At 37.4% G+C, this 18,941-nt stretch overlaps 1 protein-coding gene across 2 annotated transcripts in view; it reads right to left on the bottom strand.

Annotated features, from left to right (window-relative positions):
* adgra3 (adhesion G protein-coupled receptor A3) overlaps positions 1–18,941 on the bottom strand; it is a 133,604-nt gene that overhangs the window by 61,953 nt on the left and 52,710 nt on the right. For both annotated transcript variants that reach the window (XM_072563150.1, XM_072563085.1), the window contains exon 3: positions 8,926–8,997. In XM_072563150.1, the coding sequence (XP_072419251.1) occupies positions 8,926–8,997 (72 nt within the window). The remainder of the gene's footprint in view (positions 1–8,925; positions 8,998–18,941) is intronic.

The raw sequence follows: 18,941 nt of genomic DNA on the forward strand, positions 1-18,941 counted from the left end.
AAGAGATAGTCAGGGACTGCAAGTAGTTTGTATTATTCAGAATGGATCTCATCCTCGTGTGAAGGCGATTGTTTTAGTTTGTTGAAATCTCCAGCGTGTAGATCAGGAAAGATGTCCTCAGGCCAATGATGCTGCAAATTCTTAGGTGGTTTAGCAGTCCCAGACCAAGGACTGAAAAGATTCAGTAGAGTAAGAAATTAAAGAAATAGGAATGACGATTCACTGGGATCGAGAGACTGAGGGATATTGCTTGGAAAAGTGTGGAATCTTTTTACTCTTTACAATCTTGCTAAAAATCTTATATGAAGCTTTCTTTGCTCTTTTAAGTAATAAACTTGCGTCCTTGTTGCTACAACCATATTGGCAGCCTCTGAATAGCCTATAGTGTCAAGAAATCTGGATGAAATTGCTACTATATCTCTTGCCTGCACTTAGCATTGAGCCATTTAAAAGAAAATCCAGATGAAAATTATGTTTCTGCTTTTTTTTATTTTTGCTGCAGCTGTCATTTTTGGTTTTGTTTGTTATGAGTAGGATACACACAATGTTTTAAAAAGGCAATTCAGGAATATGATGCATCACCACCTTCTCAAAAGTTGGGAGATAAATTATGTCCTTGCCAGCGATATCCATATTCCATGGAATAATTTTTAAAATTACAGGTCATCTATATACAATAAAAACAGGAAGTGTTGGGAAATATTCAACATATCTAGCAATACTTGTGCAGGCAGAAACAGAGTTACTGTTTTGAGTCAAGTACGATTTAGAGGGGTGGTGGGGGATATTCCAGAGTTAACAGTCCAGGGAGCTAAAAGCACAGCCGCTAACTGTAAACTGGTGAAAATCTGGAAAAAGACCAGAATTGACCATGTCCAGAATTGGAGATCTGGAATAGGATACAAAGCTAGGCACGTATAATACAATGGAAGGAATTTACCACAAAGGATCAGAACTTTAGAACTCAGAGTCACCAGACTGGCAGCCACTGTATGTCAGTGAACACAAGAGAGATCAGTGAATGGGATTGCTGAGACTTAGCATGAAGGCAGCAGGATTATGGATGAACTCAGGTTTATAAAGATAAAATGAACATTCAATTTGCAGCTTTCAACCTATTTTCAAATGAACCTGTTCAGGGATATTATTACGCAGCTTTAGAACAGATGGAACTTGAATCCAGGCCTTCAGGTTCAAAGGTAGCAACACTACCACTGCATCACAAGTAGTGCAGTTTTAACAGCTTTCAAATTAGATTACCTGAAAACTAAACAATTGCAACTCTTGGTTTCTGAAATACTATACATCCAATTAGGCAATTAAAACTACGAAGATTCCTCAGAACACAAGTTTTGGAATGCATAATTGCATCTACTGGAATCATTCTAACACTCAAGGCCTGGCAATTGTGCTCTTAGTTTTACTACATAGTTGAATGACTTTATGCTGGGACTCTCTGAAAACTAAAGCCAAAATCTATAACTTATGCTCATCAGACAGATGTGGGTCGTGTTATTAATATACAATGACTTTTTGAAAAGGAAATATTTGCTGATTTGATGTATTTATGTACCTTTAATTAAATACATTTTTTCCAAAGGACAATTACATCCTTTTTGCAGAACAATTCTCAAATCCAACACCGCCTTCATGACCAACATGATGCAAGCTAAAGTTGGATTAAACTTAAAATTACATTTATCAAGTGTTGAAACTGTAATATCACTTGGAATTGCCTATGAGCCTATTTAAAAACTGAGGATATTGTTAAAGGAGATTGATTGGTGTTACAGAATAATATAAAGCAAAGCAAATCTAATGGAAAGCAATTGCAAATAAACATTCTGAAACATCAAGTCTTAATTTTCCTTTATCATTAAATGGAGGGAAAAAATAAATTGCATTTATGTAGCACCATGTGTCAACACTGGGAAAAACTCAAGCTATTCTGAGTGGCACAAAATGGTAACTGAAATGCAATCACAGTTATTATGCAGGAATACCCAGAAACCAATAGCTGCAAGCCCTGCAGATCAACTGTCTAAATGCCTTCTGCATTGTTGGTTGAACACAAGTATAAAAGAACCAACAATCTAATGAGATTAAGGCTACTACAGGCAGGAACATTAGTAAGGAAATGTACACAGAATTGAATGGGACTGAAGAAAACAAATACCTGAACATAACATCCTACATTTTAAGATTCTAAAAGCGGTGGCTGCTGAGATATTGGATACACTGGTACTCCCCTTGACATTTGCTGTGATCTTCAAAGTTCTGTAGATCTTGGAATGATCCAAGTGCATTGGAATTCCATTAACATAACACTGCTTTTCCGGAAACAGAAGGGGAGCAAAGGGAAAGGCCAGTCCAATTATAAGGACACTAGCCTTTGGGAAAATGCTGGAATTTATTATTGAGGATATGATAATAGGACAATGAAAATCATGTGATTCTGCAGTCTGCTTCATGTAAGAGATTGCGATTTGAAAAATCTACAAGGGTTTTATGAGAACATAACTAACAGCCAAAATAAAAAGGAATCAATGGTTGCAGTGTCTTTGAACCTTCAAATGTCATTCAATAAGATATCGGACCAGAGGTTATTATGCAAAATCAAGTCTCATGCCACTGGGGATAACATAATAATATGGATTGAGGATTGAAGGACAGAAAACAAAAATGGAGAACAAATGGTTCATTTTTAGATGTGCAGGCTGTTACAGGGACTGCAAGAATCAGTGGTGCAGTCTTAACCATCCACAGTCTATATTACTGGCTGAGAGGAAGGGACTGGTTGTAATGTGTGCAAGTTTGCTGATGATGCAAAGCTGGATGGGTACATTAACTGTGAAGAGAACAAGCAGCAGCACAAAAAGCATGCAATAAGATACATGAATGGCAAGATGGTAGCAAACGGTGTATTTGGAGTACTTTTAAGGGGAAGTGATGATGTAATAAAAATGAGTTCAAATCCAACCATGGCAGATGGTGGAATTTGTTTTCAATAAAAATAGTAACCACATGACCAGTATTAATTGTCATAAAAATCCATCTGCTTTAGTTATATCCTTATGAGAAATAAGAACTTTATTCTAATCTGCTCTGACCTGCATATGACTCCAAATCAATTAAGAGGTGGGCAATAAGTGTTGTCAACATCCTATGAATGAATAAAAACAATAAAGTGGCGAACTGTGAAGTTATTCATTTAGATTGGAAGAATAAAAGATTTTTTCTTATGTGAGAGAAATAATTTATAAGTGTTCAGAGAGATTTTAACATCCTTCTGCAAATAACAAGTGCTAACCTGCAAATATATCAGGCAACTAGGAAGGCAAATGATACATTAGCCTTTATTGCAATGGGATTTGCAGTACAAGAGGACAAAAGTCTTGTAATCATCTAGAGCTTTGATGAGGCCACCCCTACAGCAATGCTCTCTGTGCTTGATCCATCTGTAGCCAATGCATCTGACCATGATAGCATTGATAGGAGTGATCACTGCAAACCTTGTGGAGACAACGTTACACCTCCACATTGTGGATACCCTTTATTCTGTTGTGTAACACTGTCCCCACACTAATTGAGATCAGACAGATCTATTAGTTAAAAACAGAGCATCCATGAGCCATTATGGGTCATCACGAGCAGAAGAATTTAAAACCACAATTTAAAACTTCATGACTCAGCATGTTCCTCCTTCTGAATCATCATCAAAGCAGGTATCAATTTATTTAAATGAAGTATTTTAAATGGAATAAAACACTTCAAGACACTTCACTTGTTTCAATAAAGAACCAAGATGAACAAGCCCAGGATGAGTCCGAGGCGTGACACAACAGTGACACTAAAAATGAGACAGCCACATGGTGAAGTCATAACACAGATGTATACACATGCTGAGAAAGTGAAATTAAGCAACTGCAAAACCAAATCAGATTAAAGCTTTGCAATCCTGCCACAGTCATAAAAGAAAGTGGATACGTTAAACAGCTAACTGGAGGGAGCTGCTCAATAAATGTCTGCATTTCCCATGACAAACGAGTTGAGCATGTCAGCACAGAAGACAAACTTATAATTTTGCAACAACCTTCCACCAGAAAAGCCAAGTGGTTCATCTATCTGGCACTTATCAGAGTTTCCCATTGCAGAAGTCATTCTTTTCTAATTCAAATCCATGTGCTATTTAAGAAAGCACAGAATATAGCCAAGGTTATGGGCCTTTACAACAGCATTACTGGCTGTGGTATTGAAGATGGGTGCTTCAGAAATAGCCATGCTTCTAGATAGCAGTTCCAGCCACAATATTGGACCTGATAATGTACAAAGTTGCCCAATTATGTCTGGCTCACAAGAAGGAGGGCAAATCTAATACAGTCAATCACTGCTATGTCACTTTATTCTGAATTACCAGCAAAAGTGCTATATGGTGCAATTGATAGTTTATATAGCTACACAGTGCTGCTTAATTAAAAAAAAGGAATTACAGATGCTGGAAATGAGAAACAAAACAGAAATTGTTGGAAACATTCAGCAGCTGAAACCCCACTCATCTTCAAAATATATACCAACCTTTTCCTAGCTGCAATCAGTTCTAAAGGAGTGTCACTGGACCCAAAATGTTGACTCTGCTTTCTCTCCACAGAAACTGCCAGACCTGCTGAGTTGTTTGAGCAATTTCTGTTTTTGTTTCTGCATTGCTGCAAGTTGCTCATTTTCAGTGTTAAGCAATTCCTGACTGTATTATATTTTTGGTCTAAACAAGGACAAGACAGCTAAGTATCAATGATGAGATCATGGTAACTCCCCTGACATTAAGGCAGCATTTGACTGAGCATGGTATCAAGGAGCTTTTTCAAAATGGAAGTCAATGAAAATCAGCGGAAAAGCACTACAATGGTTGGAGTTATATCCAGCACAAAGCAAAATAGTTATGCTTGTTGAAATCTGTTAGATTTCATCTCATTGGCACATTTGCATCAGTAAAGTTTAAATGATTGTATTGTACCTGTGCTTAGTGAGGGCAAGTTTTAATTTGTTATGCATTACCTGGGATGGTTTGCAAAGCTTGGGCTATGTTGTTGAGAAGTCACGAAGTCGGCATCTCTTTAAATGGCAAATAGTATGCGATAGCTTTAAGAAAGAATGGACAGAGTGATCTGATGCTACAGCTTGGAAAGTTTGGCAAATTTGGGTGCCAGCAAGTCTCATTTAGCAAGCCAAAGTTATAATGCTGATTGGGCAGGAAGGTCATTTGAAGAACAGAGGCTTGAGGGTCTCCGATCAAAAAAATATAAACTATAGTTGATTAAAGGTACAAATTAAAGTTTGCTTGTTGTGATCTTCCAGGAAACAGTCCTTTCTCAACTACCACACTAAAGAAAACAGCTATTCATTTGCCTCAGTGCCACATATGGAACTTTATAGTATAGAGATTAGCTTCAGAAGTTGCCTATATAAAAACAATGAGTTCATTTCAAAACATGTTTGGGATATCCTAAGACCATAAAAAAAACAAAGTGAACTAAGTGAAGCTGATCATCACTGTATTATATGGCCAACCTTTTCTGGACCAAAGCAGTGTGAACAATTTGAATTAAACCTCACTTCATCTAACGTTAATTTATTCCACTTGCAGAAGTTGAAGAAATATGTGCAAAAGCCACAGATTTAAATTTCAGGTCACAGGAAGAAATAATTACACCACTGCCAGAGAGAGGACAATGAGAGTCAAATTCCACTGAGCAAGATGTTCAGGCTGCTAACAGGAACAACCAACACCACCGAATCTCAAAATACATCTGCAGAGGCATACAATTTTAACAATAAAAAAATTACTTTTTCCTAGGATAGCCAATATTTTGTTCCTCTATTTTAATGTTGGTCAATTGAAGGAAATGTTATGACAGTGTAAAGATTGTAGTTTTAATAGGAATTCAATGGGTTGCAAAGATGAAACAAAAGTATTTTTTTGCATAATCCAACCTAAAATAATTTTTTGACAAATCAAACAGGATGAAACCAATTTATCAAATTTATTTCACAAGAAATACAAGAAAAACATATTGTCTATGTTAACTCTGCTCACTTTATACACTAAATGTTCAAAGCAAGAATTGACAATAGTGGGACTGGCATTGTCTCTACTGTCTAATTTTTCAAATGATTAATATGATAATGTAAGTAGGAAGAATATTAAGTACAATAATAAAAGTAGTAAATACGAATAGTGGCAATAAGTAAAAAGATGAGTTTTGGGCAAGTTTGCTTCAAGGCAGCAAGTTGGTTTTTAATGTAGATTACAGGTCAGGAACGTAACTTAATTTTTACATGCTTTCATATAAGTGTCTTTTTTTTAGAAATGTGTGGTTTAACATGCCATTTTTCTTAGAACACATTAGAAACCAAAAGGAAGGATAGTTGTAGTCACAGAATTCGCCAGCACAAGAAAAGGCCATTTGGCCCATCAACTCTGCACCACTCCAATCACATTTTCCAGTACTTGCCCCATAACCTTCTGTGTCTTGGTACTGCAAATATACATTTAAATATTTATTAAATTATCTGACTGGTTTCTACCTCTATCCCCCTTACAGCCATCAAATTCTAAAAAGCCATTATCTTCAGTGAAAAAAGCAGTCCTCACATCCACTCCAAACTTCCTGCTATTCTTGAACTTTCCCCTTGTACATTCCATACTTCTCTACGGCTTCTGCACTCTTTCACTCGAGTCTTGATGTTCCTGTCCATTATTTGACTAATATGTTTAATACCTAACCCACTTATTCTCTCTACAACTGCGTCTGACTGGAAAATGTTTTGCATTTGATTTCAATAAACAATCCAGGTTTTATTTGGAGAAAGTGTGGAATTGGCGTGACAATTATGAATTTAATATACTTCTGCAAGGCTCAAGTCCCTATGACGTACTAAACAAACTGCTTCAAGAAAAATCATAATTAAACTAAAACATCACATGTTTCTCTTTGCACAGGTAGTAGCAAACCTGCTGGTTATTTCCAGCATCCTCTGTTTTTACATCAGAAATCACACCATCATTCAAACCAACCAGATCCTTAAAAATAGGCAATAGAAAGGGTCAATGAAACTGAAGTTAGATGGAAATATTTTGCTTTATAAAACTTTATAGATAGACAATGAGAAGGTGTCAAGTACTGGCTGTGCATGTTCAACCAAGCCAGGATTCCAATGAGCTAACAGATGGTATACATTACTTTCAATCCAAATATAATTCAGGTATAAGAAAACCGTGATCATCTGAGACTATGCGGTAGACAGAGATCCACAAGAGTGTCAGGGAAATTATGGTATGAAGCATCTGTTATTTGGTCAACATCCAAATTGTATACAGAGCATAGTTTTTCTCCTATTGGATATATTGCACTTCTTGTATGGTTGGTCTGGCAGTTGTTTCCCCCCACAACCTCAATCTTCCAAACATTGCATTCAAGCAATATCAGGATTGTAATAAATATAAAGTACTGCAGCTGCTAGAAATCTGAATTTTTAAAAAATGCTGATTAAACTCAGCACGTCTGACTGCATTTATGGAGACAGAAACAACATTAAAATGTTTCGAGTCTGATATAACTCTTTACGGGCTCTTCAGAAGTCATAATATTAGACTTGAAACATGATTGTTTCTCTCTCCACAAATGCTACTAGACCTGCTGAGTTTCTCCAGCACTTTCTCTTTTTAATGTCAGCATGTGCTGAAAATGTGTTCTTTCTATCGACAACGTTTGGGTGTAGTTAGTTATAACTCGCCTTCTTTAGGAAAGGAAGCAGACATTAAAATGCAATTCAGAGTGAACAAAACAGAGAACTGTAGCAGGACAGAGTAGTGTTAGAATCAGGGGCATGACATTGGAACAGACAGACAGAATGAGTAAGACAGACAGAATGGTCCTGGTAAACACAGGCACTTGTGCTTAATTAGGGTAGATGGAGGAATCTGAAACATGGACCAAGTTGTTGCCCTGAATGCTTGCAATGGTTGGTCAAATGAATTTTTTACTGGATGATAGGAACACACTGACCTTAGTTGTCTGCCAAGCGCTGGAACCAAGGGGCTCAAGAGTGATTTATTGGCTAGCTATCTACTGCCCTTGCTTGTGCAAGGTCAGAATGCTAGAACCATATAAGGAAATCAGAGCAAGATGAATCAGACACAAAAGTCGTTATGAACCACTGAGATATCCAGAAATGAGAACTGAAGAATGAAGCAACTCCAATGTCAGGTTGCCAACATATTGTGGTAGATTGTCGGATGATACTATGGGAGTCAGCAGGGATGCAAGCTACTAAATGTGTCACATCCCACCATCTCACCTCATTTCATTAATTATACATTCACCAATTATGTTTATAAATACTGTAATATCTCCAGTCAATGCTTTCAATCAAAAGTAAGACAATCTTCCAGAATGATTTGGACCGAAGGGTCTGTTTCCATGCTGTACACCTCTATGACTCTATGATTTCATGCACCTCTGTTCCTTATGTTAAATTTCCATCTGAACTTTAAAATACATTTCTGCCTAGAACGTCCACGCTAATAGCATTCAGGGAAATTTGCTGCGTGGAACGATTAGTAGCTGTCCTTGTTCTAACTAGTCCAGTCAAGTCACTATGCCAATGCATATTGATGTACTTAATCCACTTTGTTGGGAACCAGTGAGCTTTTGCTGTCACTAGAGCATGATAAGCCACCTCATTCAAAGATCTTTGAACTTTTCAATCTAAATTTGTTTCACTCCAAGGTTAATCAACTTTGTCCAGGCTTTTCAGCTGATAGCGTATAAGACTGACGAATCATGTCAAGGAGAAACTCCTGAGGATGATACAATCTCGCATATAGATTTACCTGGTTAAGAAATAAAACAAAAAATTGATACTTACAATCTCTCCAGGTATAATTGTCCAATAAATGAGCGGTTCTTCAATTCTGTCAATTTATTGTTGCTCAAGATCCTGTCCAAAAAAAACAGAAAAAGAGTCAGAATACCCACTGATTTTATATGTAGCATTACATCCTTTACAGTCAAAAATAAAATTTACAAATTTGCCATTTGGAATGCACTCCTTGGCCACATTTATCATATTTTTTGTATCACAATTATTTTCAGTCACACTTTGGTGTTGATATTGGAATGGAAACATTTTCTGTAACAGTAAAGTCACCAGTAAATTGCACACCTCCTGAAAGTAGTGGCATTGTCCCAAACCGCATGATCCATAACTGAAATACCACACTAAACACAATCTGTAAGAGGCAGCAAACATTTTCAGCTTTATCGGAGTTTGGATAAGAATGCAATACTATTCCACTATCTTCAAGTATTTATTATCAGTATCTTTTCTTCAAGTTATCTTATACCTACATGAAATCAAATTGATCTTCATAAAAAACAGTCCACTATTTTCATTTACCTGATTTACCATTCTTTGAATGTTACCAATCATACCCAGAGGTCTATTTCTTGTAGTGACACCATCCAACACCCCACTTCTTGCTAAATGCAAATCTGCCGTCGTCACATAAATTAAAGCCCTGATTCTGTCTCCATTAGCACCACAGCCTTACCTTGCTCTTTGAAGATCTAAAAACCTATCTTTGAAATGGGAAAGGAGTGATGAGTGTAAGGAAAGATGAAAAGAAAGAGCATGTAGATTTGATGGAGAGTAGGAAAGAGTGTGAAGGGAAGAAAGGTCAAGAAAGGAAGAACCCAGAAATGTGGAGGAGGAAAAAGATGAAAAAGGAGAAAACAGACAGAGGTGAATAGAATAGGCAAAGGAGATGTGGATGATGGGAATAGAGATTAAGGATGCAGCTTAGAAGTGGACAGGATATCAGAAGGCACAAAATTGAAAAGTGTCTATCAGAGTTGAATGTATCTCGTAGGAGAAGGAATGGTTACATTGCTCAGCCTTGGGAAACACCACTTGAGGAGAGAGTGAGAGGATGGAAGAGTGGCTGATTGCTGGGAGGATAAAGTGTTTCACTTAGATTGGAAGTGTCACTTCGGTGGGGGTTAAAAACATGAGTGAAGATCGAGGAAGAAAGGATCTCTATAATGATGCAGACAGAAGAGTGCAAAAACGTCTCAATGCAGGTGGCCATTGCATCGGAAGTCATTGGAGCTGACAAGAAACTCCAAGTTCAAGGATATGTAAAAGGTAAAATGTTTGTCAAAGTTTGTCAAAACTTGTGTTGACACAATAGCTTCACAGACCTCCTTTGGCATTATAACTATTCTAAGATTACAGATAGGGGTTGGAAAAGTAGCTGACTGACAGCATATTTTAGAACCCATTAATGTTTTGGGTGAGAAGATAGTGACATCTGGTAGGCTGCCACTTCAGCTCAGGGGGAAAGAGATAAAACAATTACATTTAAATTTTTTTTAAAATTATGTACTGCCAGTTTTTCTAAATCATATATATATTTAGCTAAACATGGGGAATTCACCACTTGGTGGAGCTACAGTTTAAATGTTAATTCACTTTTTCAGAAATTAGGAACTTAACTTTTAAAACAGGAATCCTTAAAAGATCCTAATTAATGTACTAAGGGCAATCCCAGTTTTTTCTTCATAAATAAACAAAGTTTTCAACACAGAATAACTGCCTCCATTTGCTTAAGTTTCACTGATCCAGTACTTAAGTTTTAAAGGAGGTCTTAAAACAATATGTTTTCAGCACTCAATTTTCTGGGTTTGACAGAAAGCATAGCTGCACTAACCCTCAGCATCAATTCCCTCAGGCCGCAGAATCATGCGCCAGTAATGCACTTGCATACCAAACTCCAATCATATACAAATTAAGGCACGAACGTGATATCAAGTCAATTTATGTTACTCACCTCTATATTTTTTTACATAACTGATTAATTCTCAGCTCTTCTCCATTGAATATATTTGCTTCCTTCTTTCTTCATTTGGCTTTTCACTCATTTACTTCTTTTCAATATCAAAAATCCAAGCTATTTCTTACTATCCCACAAGCATACTACACAATCAACAGTCTCCGCTGAAGATATGGCAATTTTGTTTATCTATTCACTACTTTTGTTCTATTTCCCTAACTGCATCATTCCGGCTTCAAGCAAAGCTGTCTTCATTGACATGGCCACCGATAATACTTAGTTCCAGTTGCAACAAGGTTAAAAGTCATCCATAAGTTCAGACTATTTTTGCTCCTTTTCCACTGCCAGAGAAACCTGCAGCTTTCTTCTTTTCAGTCTGAATACCTTTTATCATTTATTTCCTTTAGTGTGAAATGCCAGACAACATTTCTTCCTCACTGACTTGTTTGGATTTGTAAAAGTTTTCTTAAACCAGATTTAACTTCATATTGGTTCGCAGCAGCCTGAGAAGCCTGTTGCTAATTTCAAGCAATTGAAATGTCTTCCAATTATTAGTGCCATACCCAATTACATTTCTCTTTCAATTCAATGAGGACAAGTTAGTTGTACTGAATTACATGAAACAAACTCAGATCCACTAGTTACCTAAATAATAGATTTTCATCAAGTTGGCATTTTTTCTCAACATATAAAACTGAAAATTAGTCACTGACAAGATGAAGAAGAAAAATAGCAACAAAGATTAAAATCCAAAATGAGGAAATGCAGCCACCTCAAAACACTTTAATGACCACCCATTTTCCGAAAGGCTAGTTGATGTCACCCCAAACTGCAAATGCCCAAACCAGGAATCAGTGACATGATCACTTTGTTATTTATATCCACATGCCAAGCCTACCCTTGGGAATTAAAATTTCGACCCAATAGCATTGCACCCCTCCCTCAACTTTGAGAATGGAATATTCAGAAAAAAAATTGCTTCCATTTCCATTTCATAAAAATCAGATATATTAGAAAATGACTTGAGGTCATTAAAGAATCTGCAAAATAACCATTTTCATAGTACAGCATACTTAATGCTGTAAAAGTGTTCCAAATTATTTCATAAATAGGAAAATCGACATTAAAGAAGGAAAAGCTCAAGTCTGTGATTAAATTACTAAGTACTGGGGAGGCTCTGTGAAGAATGTGAAGGTGGTACACCTAACGTGCCTAAGGTTTCAGTCACTTACACAATGAACACGCTCCCTAAAGCCCTGTTCCAAAATTATGAGCTTTCCAATAATATGTCAATTTTATTATCAGGAAACACACAGGTTACCGTACGAAACCTAAAGCAAAATAAGTACAAGTAATTCTGGGATAATGCACATTTCAGCAGAGCAAATTGGCTATAATGTCACTGAAGAATTAGGGAACTGTAGTTTTGAGAATGCTTACCTCCAATCGCAAAGTCCGTTTCTGGTAGGGATCAGTTCACGCGCTTCCCTCGGTGCATGCGCCGATGTCTGTACCGTTCTGCACATGCACCAGTGCCTGCACCATTTCACGCATGCGTGACATCAGTGCTGGTCTTTGTGCCATTCTGCACAGGCGCTGACGTCTGGGCCGAAGCTCCCATGCCTTTCTGCGTATGCGCAATGTCAGCTGCTGACAGAGCAGCTTTCAGTCAGAGGTACTGTACAGGGAGCAGCTTTCTTTCATTTCTAAAAATGTACTGTGTTAAATTTACTTTTGTTTCATTAATAAATATGACTTCAACCTTTATTCAGGCTGTGCTCTACTTTGCGTTAAACATTTGGATGATTTTTGAGCGATTGCGAGTTACATTTCTTGCTGGTCTGCTTCTAACCCCACTTTTCCCATAGCCCCATTATTTCTATAAATGGGGGTTTCTCTGCAACACAACTACAGCGTTATAGAAGAACTATCTGTTTGATAAAATACACAGTAATATCTTGGCATTTTACACAGAATTCTACATTACTTACAGCACAGAAGGACGTCAGTCAACCAATTTTCATTTAACAGAAAGAATTTTAAAACAAGTTTGTTTTAAAATGTTAAGAATTGTATATGAAGCACTTTGGAAAGCCCTCACGATTAATGATAATTATATAAGTTCATGTCTATTTTAGCTATTATCTACAACTAATGCAGCAATGAACTGATGCTCCTCAGTCTCCATCTAAAGTTAAACAGTGATCTTTATTTTCCATGTGTTTTTAAGAGACATTCATAAAAATTTCCTGAGTTGTGGACAAGAATTTGTTTTCCAACACTATTGGCTAGCTTGATTTTGTACTTTTCGTACTTGCAATCTTTGCCAGCCTTTAAGTAGCTAAACTGAAATATTGCACAAATATGTCTCCCTTTCAAAGTTTTCCTTAAACTATTTTTTTTTAAAAACTGTTGAAATACAGACACTTTTGTATTTTAATTCAATGAGAGACTCTCAATTCCGTTTTGCGCAATAAGAGATGACAGCCATATAATTGCAAATTGAGACCTGTTAACATTGAAAAAGACTTGACCACATTCAGTGATGATTCGTGAAAGCATACATATGCATGGATGGCAAGCACAGACAGATATGTACAAACATGATGAAAGCCATACATTCTCTGTAAGCTACTCAATTACCAAAAAGAGAAGGAGGAATAAAAAAACTGAATAGGTATTGATATCTATTCCTGATACTAAAAATGGCACTAGTATTCCCATGACAAGAGGAAGCCGGGGGTATGGGATGGCTAGAAAGAAATATGATTCCTTGAAATTGATATTTCCAATTACTTAGTGCGGGTTGGGGGAGGCAAAGGGAAGGAAGGAAGGAAGGAAGGAAGGAAGGAGAGAGAAAGAGCGAGAGAAAGAAAGAAAGAGCGAAAGAAAGAAAACATTTTTCAGTCCGAAAAGAATTTCAATATGATACAAGTGCACATTTAAAATTCACAGAATGCCTGATCCTGTGAAAAAGTGAAGGGGCAGTTCCTCAAAAGTATACACGCTATAAATATTTCATGGTGAAAATGTCAGAGAATGTCACTTCCTCACCAAGAAATACTTTTGGTTGACCAGTGATAAAGGCACTTGGTACGTTAGCTTTCCAAAGCTTTCCAGAACTGCTGGCATGACTCCAGTCCCAGCTGGTTCCTAATTTTACATTTAAGAACTGGGGTTAGTAGGCCAAAGCCAAAATGGTAACTGATACATGCTCAGCTCTGTGGCTCTCAGCCAGAGGCAACTGTGATGGAGAAGTCTCTTTATTTCCAAGGGGATCATTTTACATCAGGTGAAACAAACAATTCTCCTAGAATGTGAAGGTTTATATTAATAATTTTGATTTAAAAAGATCTGAAATAATTATATTGGCCAGGTTTATTTGACAAATATAATGGACATTTTCATAATGTGATTTAAAGTTTGTAACAATTCAGCCTCCAACACTTTTTATTAAAACCTTTTTCACAGCTATCAAAATGAACGCTTTTCTGAACTGTCTTACTCATAGTAACTTTGCACAAAGAGATCTGATTTCTACTTAGCCTAATGTATTTCTCTAAAAACACACTAATTTCTGATTTAGTAATTAAAGTTTTCACTTCCATCATATATCCAAACTGGATAATGAATCCAGAAGTAACTAAAGAATAAAACGAAGAGCCAAAACGTGATGAGTCCTTAGTATGATTTGAAAAGCACACAGGAAGGGGACAAAGTAGAGAGGATTTAGGAAGGAGCTCCAGAAGACAAAGACAAGAAGGATAGAAGTACAACACTAACAACTTACAGGTTTTAATGACCCAAAGTTGGAAGCTCCACCCGATGCTTACCACAAGGAGGAATCAGTCAAAACAAATGAAATATAGACCAGCATTACTACCACCATTTGACCAAAGCTCAGGAAATCCCTAATTACAGAGAAACTGTAATACTGCAATAATTACTGCAATAATTCAGTACAACATGATATTTGAACATCAGTCTTGCTGCTATCTGTTAATGTTTTAAACTTATAACTTAAAATGAAAAAACTCACTTGATCCATGGCAAAAATGGCAGAAACAGTCTGTGCTACTACTATTGCTAAAAATTCCTTCTTAGCACATGAAAGCTGTTTACCCTGGATAATACGACTGCCAAGACAGATTAAATCTTATTGCATTCTCCCTACACGGTGACTTTTATTCCCAAATTTACAACTTTCTTTGGTTATTACATCTTACTTGCACTGTGGCAAATAAGTACTATGAAAGTTTGGAAATCTAGTAATAACATGGCAATCCCCACAAAATCTCTCAGTGCTGTCAGCAATCTCAACATATTTTTTTCTCCTGGCCTCAAGAGAACTGCAGAACAAGGAATATGATCAACATTAGTCGATCCGACAAAACTGTTCACTATCACCACCAAACAGACCAAGGTACATTATTGCTAACCATTCAATATTATTTGAACAAGGCCACAACAGCAGTGGCAGCATTGTTATTGTTATGAAGATGTGGGTGTACCCTTAAGAGAGTTAAAAGCAACAGTACTACCGGACACAGCACCAAGTGTTCTCAATGAGGCAACAATGTCTGTAACACTGAGTTGAACAACTTGAGTAGTTCATTGCCTGGAGATAAAAACAAATTTGAATTCAGCCAATCAGTTTAAATCATACCCCAATAAAAAATTACCAATTTACAATCAAATTTGAATTGAGTATACTGACAATCTTAAAAGCCAATGACACAATCCGATGCTCTGGGGTATAAGACTGGGGGGGAAATTGAATAGTCGAGAGGAGAACTGACACGTCCAGCATGGAAAACAGACTGCCTGAAAAATAGCTCTCTGAAAAGGTACCTTTTCGATCAGTAACCTGTGATACAAAAACTCCTAACAAGGAGAAAAGAAGATACAGGACGATCCGAAGACAAGAACCTACAGCTGCCTAGTTTTGAGATAAGAAGTTTTGTTTTGTAAATCTTAATTGGGAGTTTTATCAGCATAGTATTATAGAAGGGAAGGTAAAAGATAGGTTAGAGAAAGAAATTGTAAACAGTGGTTAGTTAATTATTCCCTGTTATAATTTAAGAAATAAAGTTGTTAATTTTACTTTACATAGTTCTTGGCCGCTCAAATCTTTACAGATTGCTGCATGGGAAAAATCTTTTCTGTGTTGTTGGTTTTAAATTAAGCAGGAGAGTCTACCAAGTATCTGGACAGTTTGGGAGCTCGTCGTCGGCATTTGAATGATTTGGGGGGCTCAGGTCCGTCATTTGAACTGGTTTAGACAGATTTGAATAGATTTGGGGGGTACAAAAAATCCCAGCAGATTTAAATACTTGCAGGTTAGTGTCCTAGATCTTTAAATAAAACGCAGGTGACTTGTGGTTAATTAAATGAAAAGTGAGGGAAATGGCTCTTAAAATTGCAAAAGCAGTTCTGGGATTAGAAGATGATTCTCAAATTTGCCAAGAAAGTTTAGAAGGAAAGAAAAAGGCCACATTTTTAGAATTAGCAAATAAGTTAGATTTGGGTTTAACCAAGGACAAAAAGTAAAGCTGAAATTGTAAAGGAGTTACTCAAACACTTCAATGTGTCAGAGAAACAGACAAGTGCAGTCGAGGTAGAAAAACTTAAATTACAATTGAGGAAAATGGAGTTAGAAGATAAACTAAGGGAAAGAGAAAGAGAGAGACAGAAAGTTCTTGGCTGAGCAAAGAGAGAGAAGAAAGGGAGAGAGAAAGAGAGAGAATTTGAACTTGAGAAGTTGCGACTTAGCAAATTCAAGTTAACAGGATGGAGATTAAAAAAGAAGGTAGTGATATATATGTCAAAACTCTACCACATTTTGATGAGAAAGATGTTGAAGTCTTCTTTATTTCACTTGAAAAATTGGCTAAGCAGATGGAATGGTCCGAAGATTTATGGGTAATGCCAATTCAGACTAAGCTGGTCGGCAGAGCTGATGAGGTATTTGCCGCATCGTCAGAATGAGGTGTCAAGAGATTATGAAGAGGGGTTAAACGGTATATTTTAAGTGCTTAGGAATTGGTACCAGATGCATATAGACAGCAGTTCAGAAATACAAGGAAGGAACCAGGTCAGACTTCTGTTGAGTTTGAAAGAATTAAACCAGTCATTTTGACTGATGGGTGCATACTTTGAAATTGGATAGGATATTTGAGGCTCTAAGAGAGATTATTCTGCTGGAGGAGTTTAAAAACTCACCTCCAGAGACGGTAGGAATTCACATGGAGGAACAAAAAGTTCAGGAAGTGAGAAGGGCAGCAGAATTAGCAGATGAGGACATGTTGGTGCATAAGACAAGCTTCCAGCCAGAACTTTGTTCTATAAAGGTTAGAAGTTAAAAGAAGGGGAGACCATACACCATTAAACCAAGAGTAGAGAGCACTGATAAGATTTTACCACAGGATAAAAAAGAAGCCCAAGAGGGTGGAAAGGAGGTGAAAGGCCTCAAGTATTTCCACTGTGGTAAAGTGGGACAGGACTTTGTGCTGGTCATTAAAGAAAGGTGCTGTGGGAAAAGATGTGGTAAAAGAAGCTAAGCCAGTGGCATTAGTAAAGGTAGTAAAGGAGACACCGAGAAGAGCCAAGGAGCTGCAGGAGAGTACACAGCCCAGACAGGGGCTGTGTATGGATTTAGTACCTGATCTCTACAAAGAATTCACCTCTGTGGGTAAAGTTTACTCAGAAAGAACAAGGGAACAAGGAAAAGGAGTTATGATTTTGAGAGATACAGGATCCAACCAGTTGCTGATAGTAAGGGATGAGCTAATATGCACTCTTTCTGATCTGTTACCTGACAGTGTGGTAATTTGTGGGATAGATGGACAGAAATGTAGCATTCCCCAATGTAAGATCAGGTTGGATGCCAACTCAAGACTGGGGAAGTTACAGCAGGAGTGATTGACAGAGTGTCAGTTCCAGGAATTCAGTTTACTCTTGGGAATGATTTGGCAGGATCCAAAGTGGGAGTGACACCCCTTGTTGTGAAGAAGCCCAAGGAAGACCAAGAAACTGAGGAGTTAAAACAGAAATATCCTGGTATTTTCCCAGACTGTGTGATAACCAGATCCCACAATCATAAGTCACAGCAAGAAGTGAAAAGTAAAGAGAAAGATGAAGGAGTTGAGGTTCAGTTAGCAAATACCCTGTTTGACGGAATAGTGCAGGAAGAACTTAACAGGCAGAGGATCAGACAGAAGTGTTCAGTCCTGAAAGGCTGAGAGACTTGCAACAGCAAGACAAGACAATAAAAGATATATATATGGATGCGTACTCTGTAAAGGAGGCAGACAATATTCCAGAGGGTTATTATCTGAAAGATAGAATCCTCAGACAGAAATGGAGACCAAGGCAGGTTAGTGCAGAGGAGAATTGGACCAAAGTGCACCAGATTATGTTGCCGATAGCATACTGATATGAAGTGTTACGGGTAGCACATGAACTACCTGTAGGAGGTCACCGTGGGGCATGAAAGACTCAAGCTAAGGTACAAAAATATTTTTATTGGCCTGAAATACAGAAGGATGTGGTTACCTTTTGCCGTACGTGTCATACATGCCAAATAGTAGGTAGGCCACAAGCGTTAATAAAATCTTTGTTGCCAATTCCTGCATTTGAAGAACCTTTCACGTCGGTTATAATTGATTGTGTAGGTCCCCTCAGAAAACTAAAAGTGGGAACTAGTACTTGTTAACCGTGATGGATGTGTCTAACAGATTTCCGGACGCAATTCCATTTCAGAGTATCAAGGCAAAAACGGTGGTAGAGGACTTAGTAACTTTCTTCACATGGTATTGGCTACACAGAGAGATTCAGTTGGACCAAGGGTCAAATTTTACTGCTCGGCTGTTTAAAGAGATAATGGATAGCTTAGATGTGCAGCACTTTAAATCCATTGCGTAAAATCCTGAATCTCAGGCAGCTTTAAAAAGGTGGCATCAGACCTTGAAGACCATGTTGAGCGCATATTGTCAGGATTACCTGAATGATTGGGAGAAAGGTATCCCATTCGTATTGTTTGCCATTTGAG

This window comes from Chiloscyllium punctatum, chromosome 1 (assembly GCF_047496795.1).
Source record: "Chiloscyllium punctatum isolate Juve2018m chromosome 1, sChiPun1.3, whole genome shotgun sequence".
NCBI classification, from domain to species: Eukaryota; Metazoa; Chordata; class Chondrichthyes; order Orectolobiformes; family Hemiscylliidae; genus Chiloscyllium; species Chiloscyllium punctatum.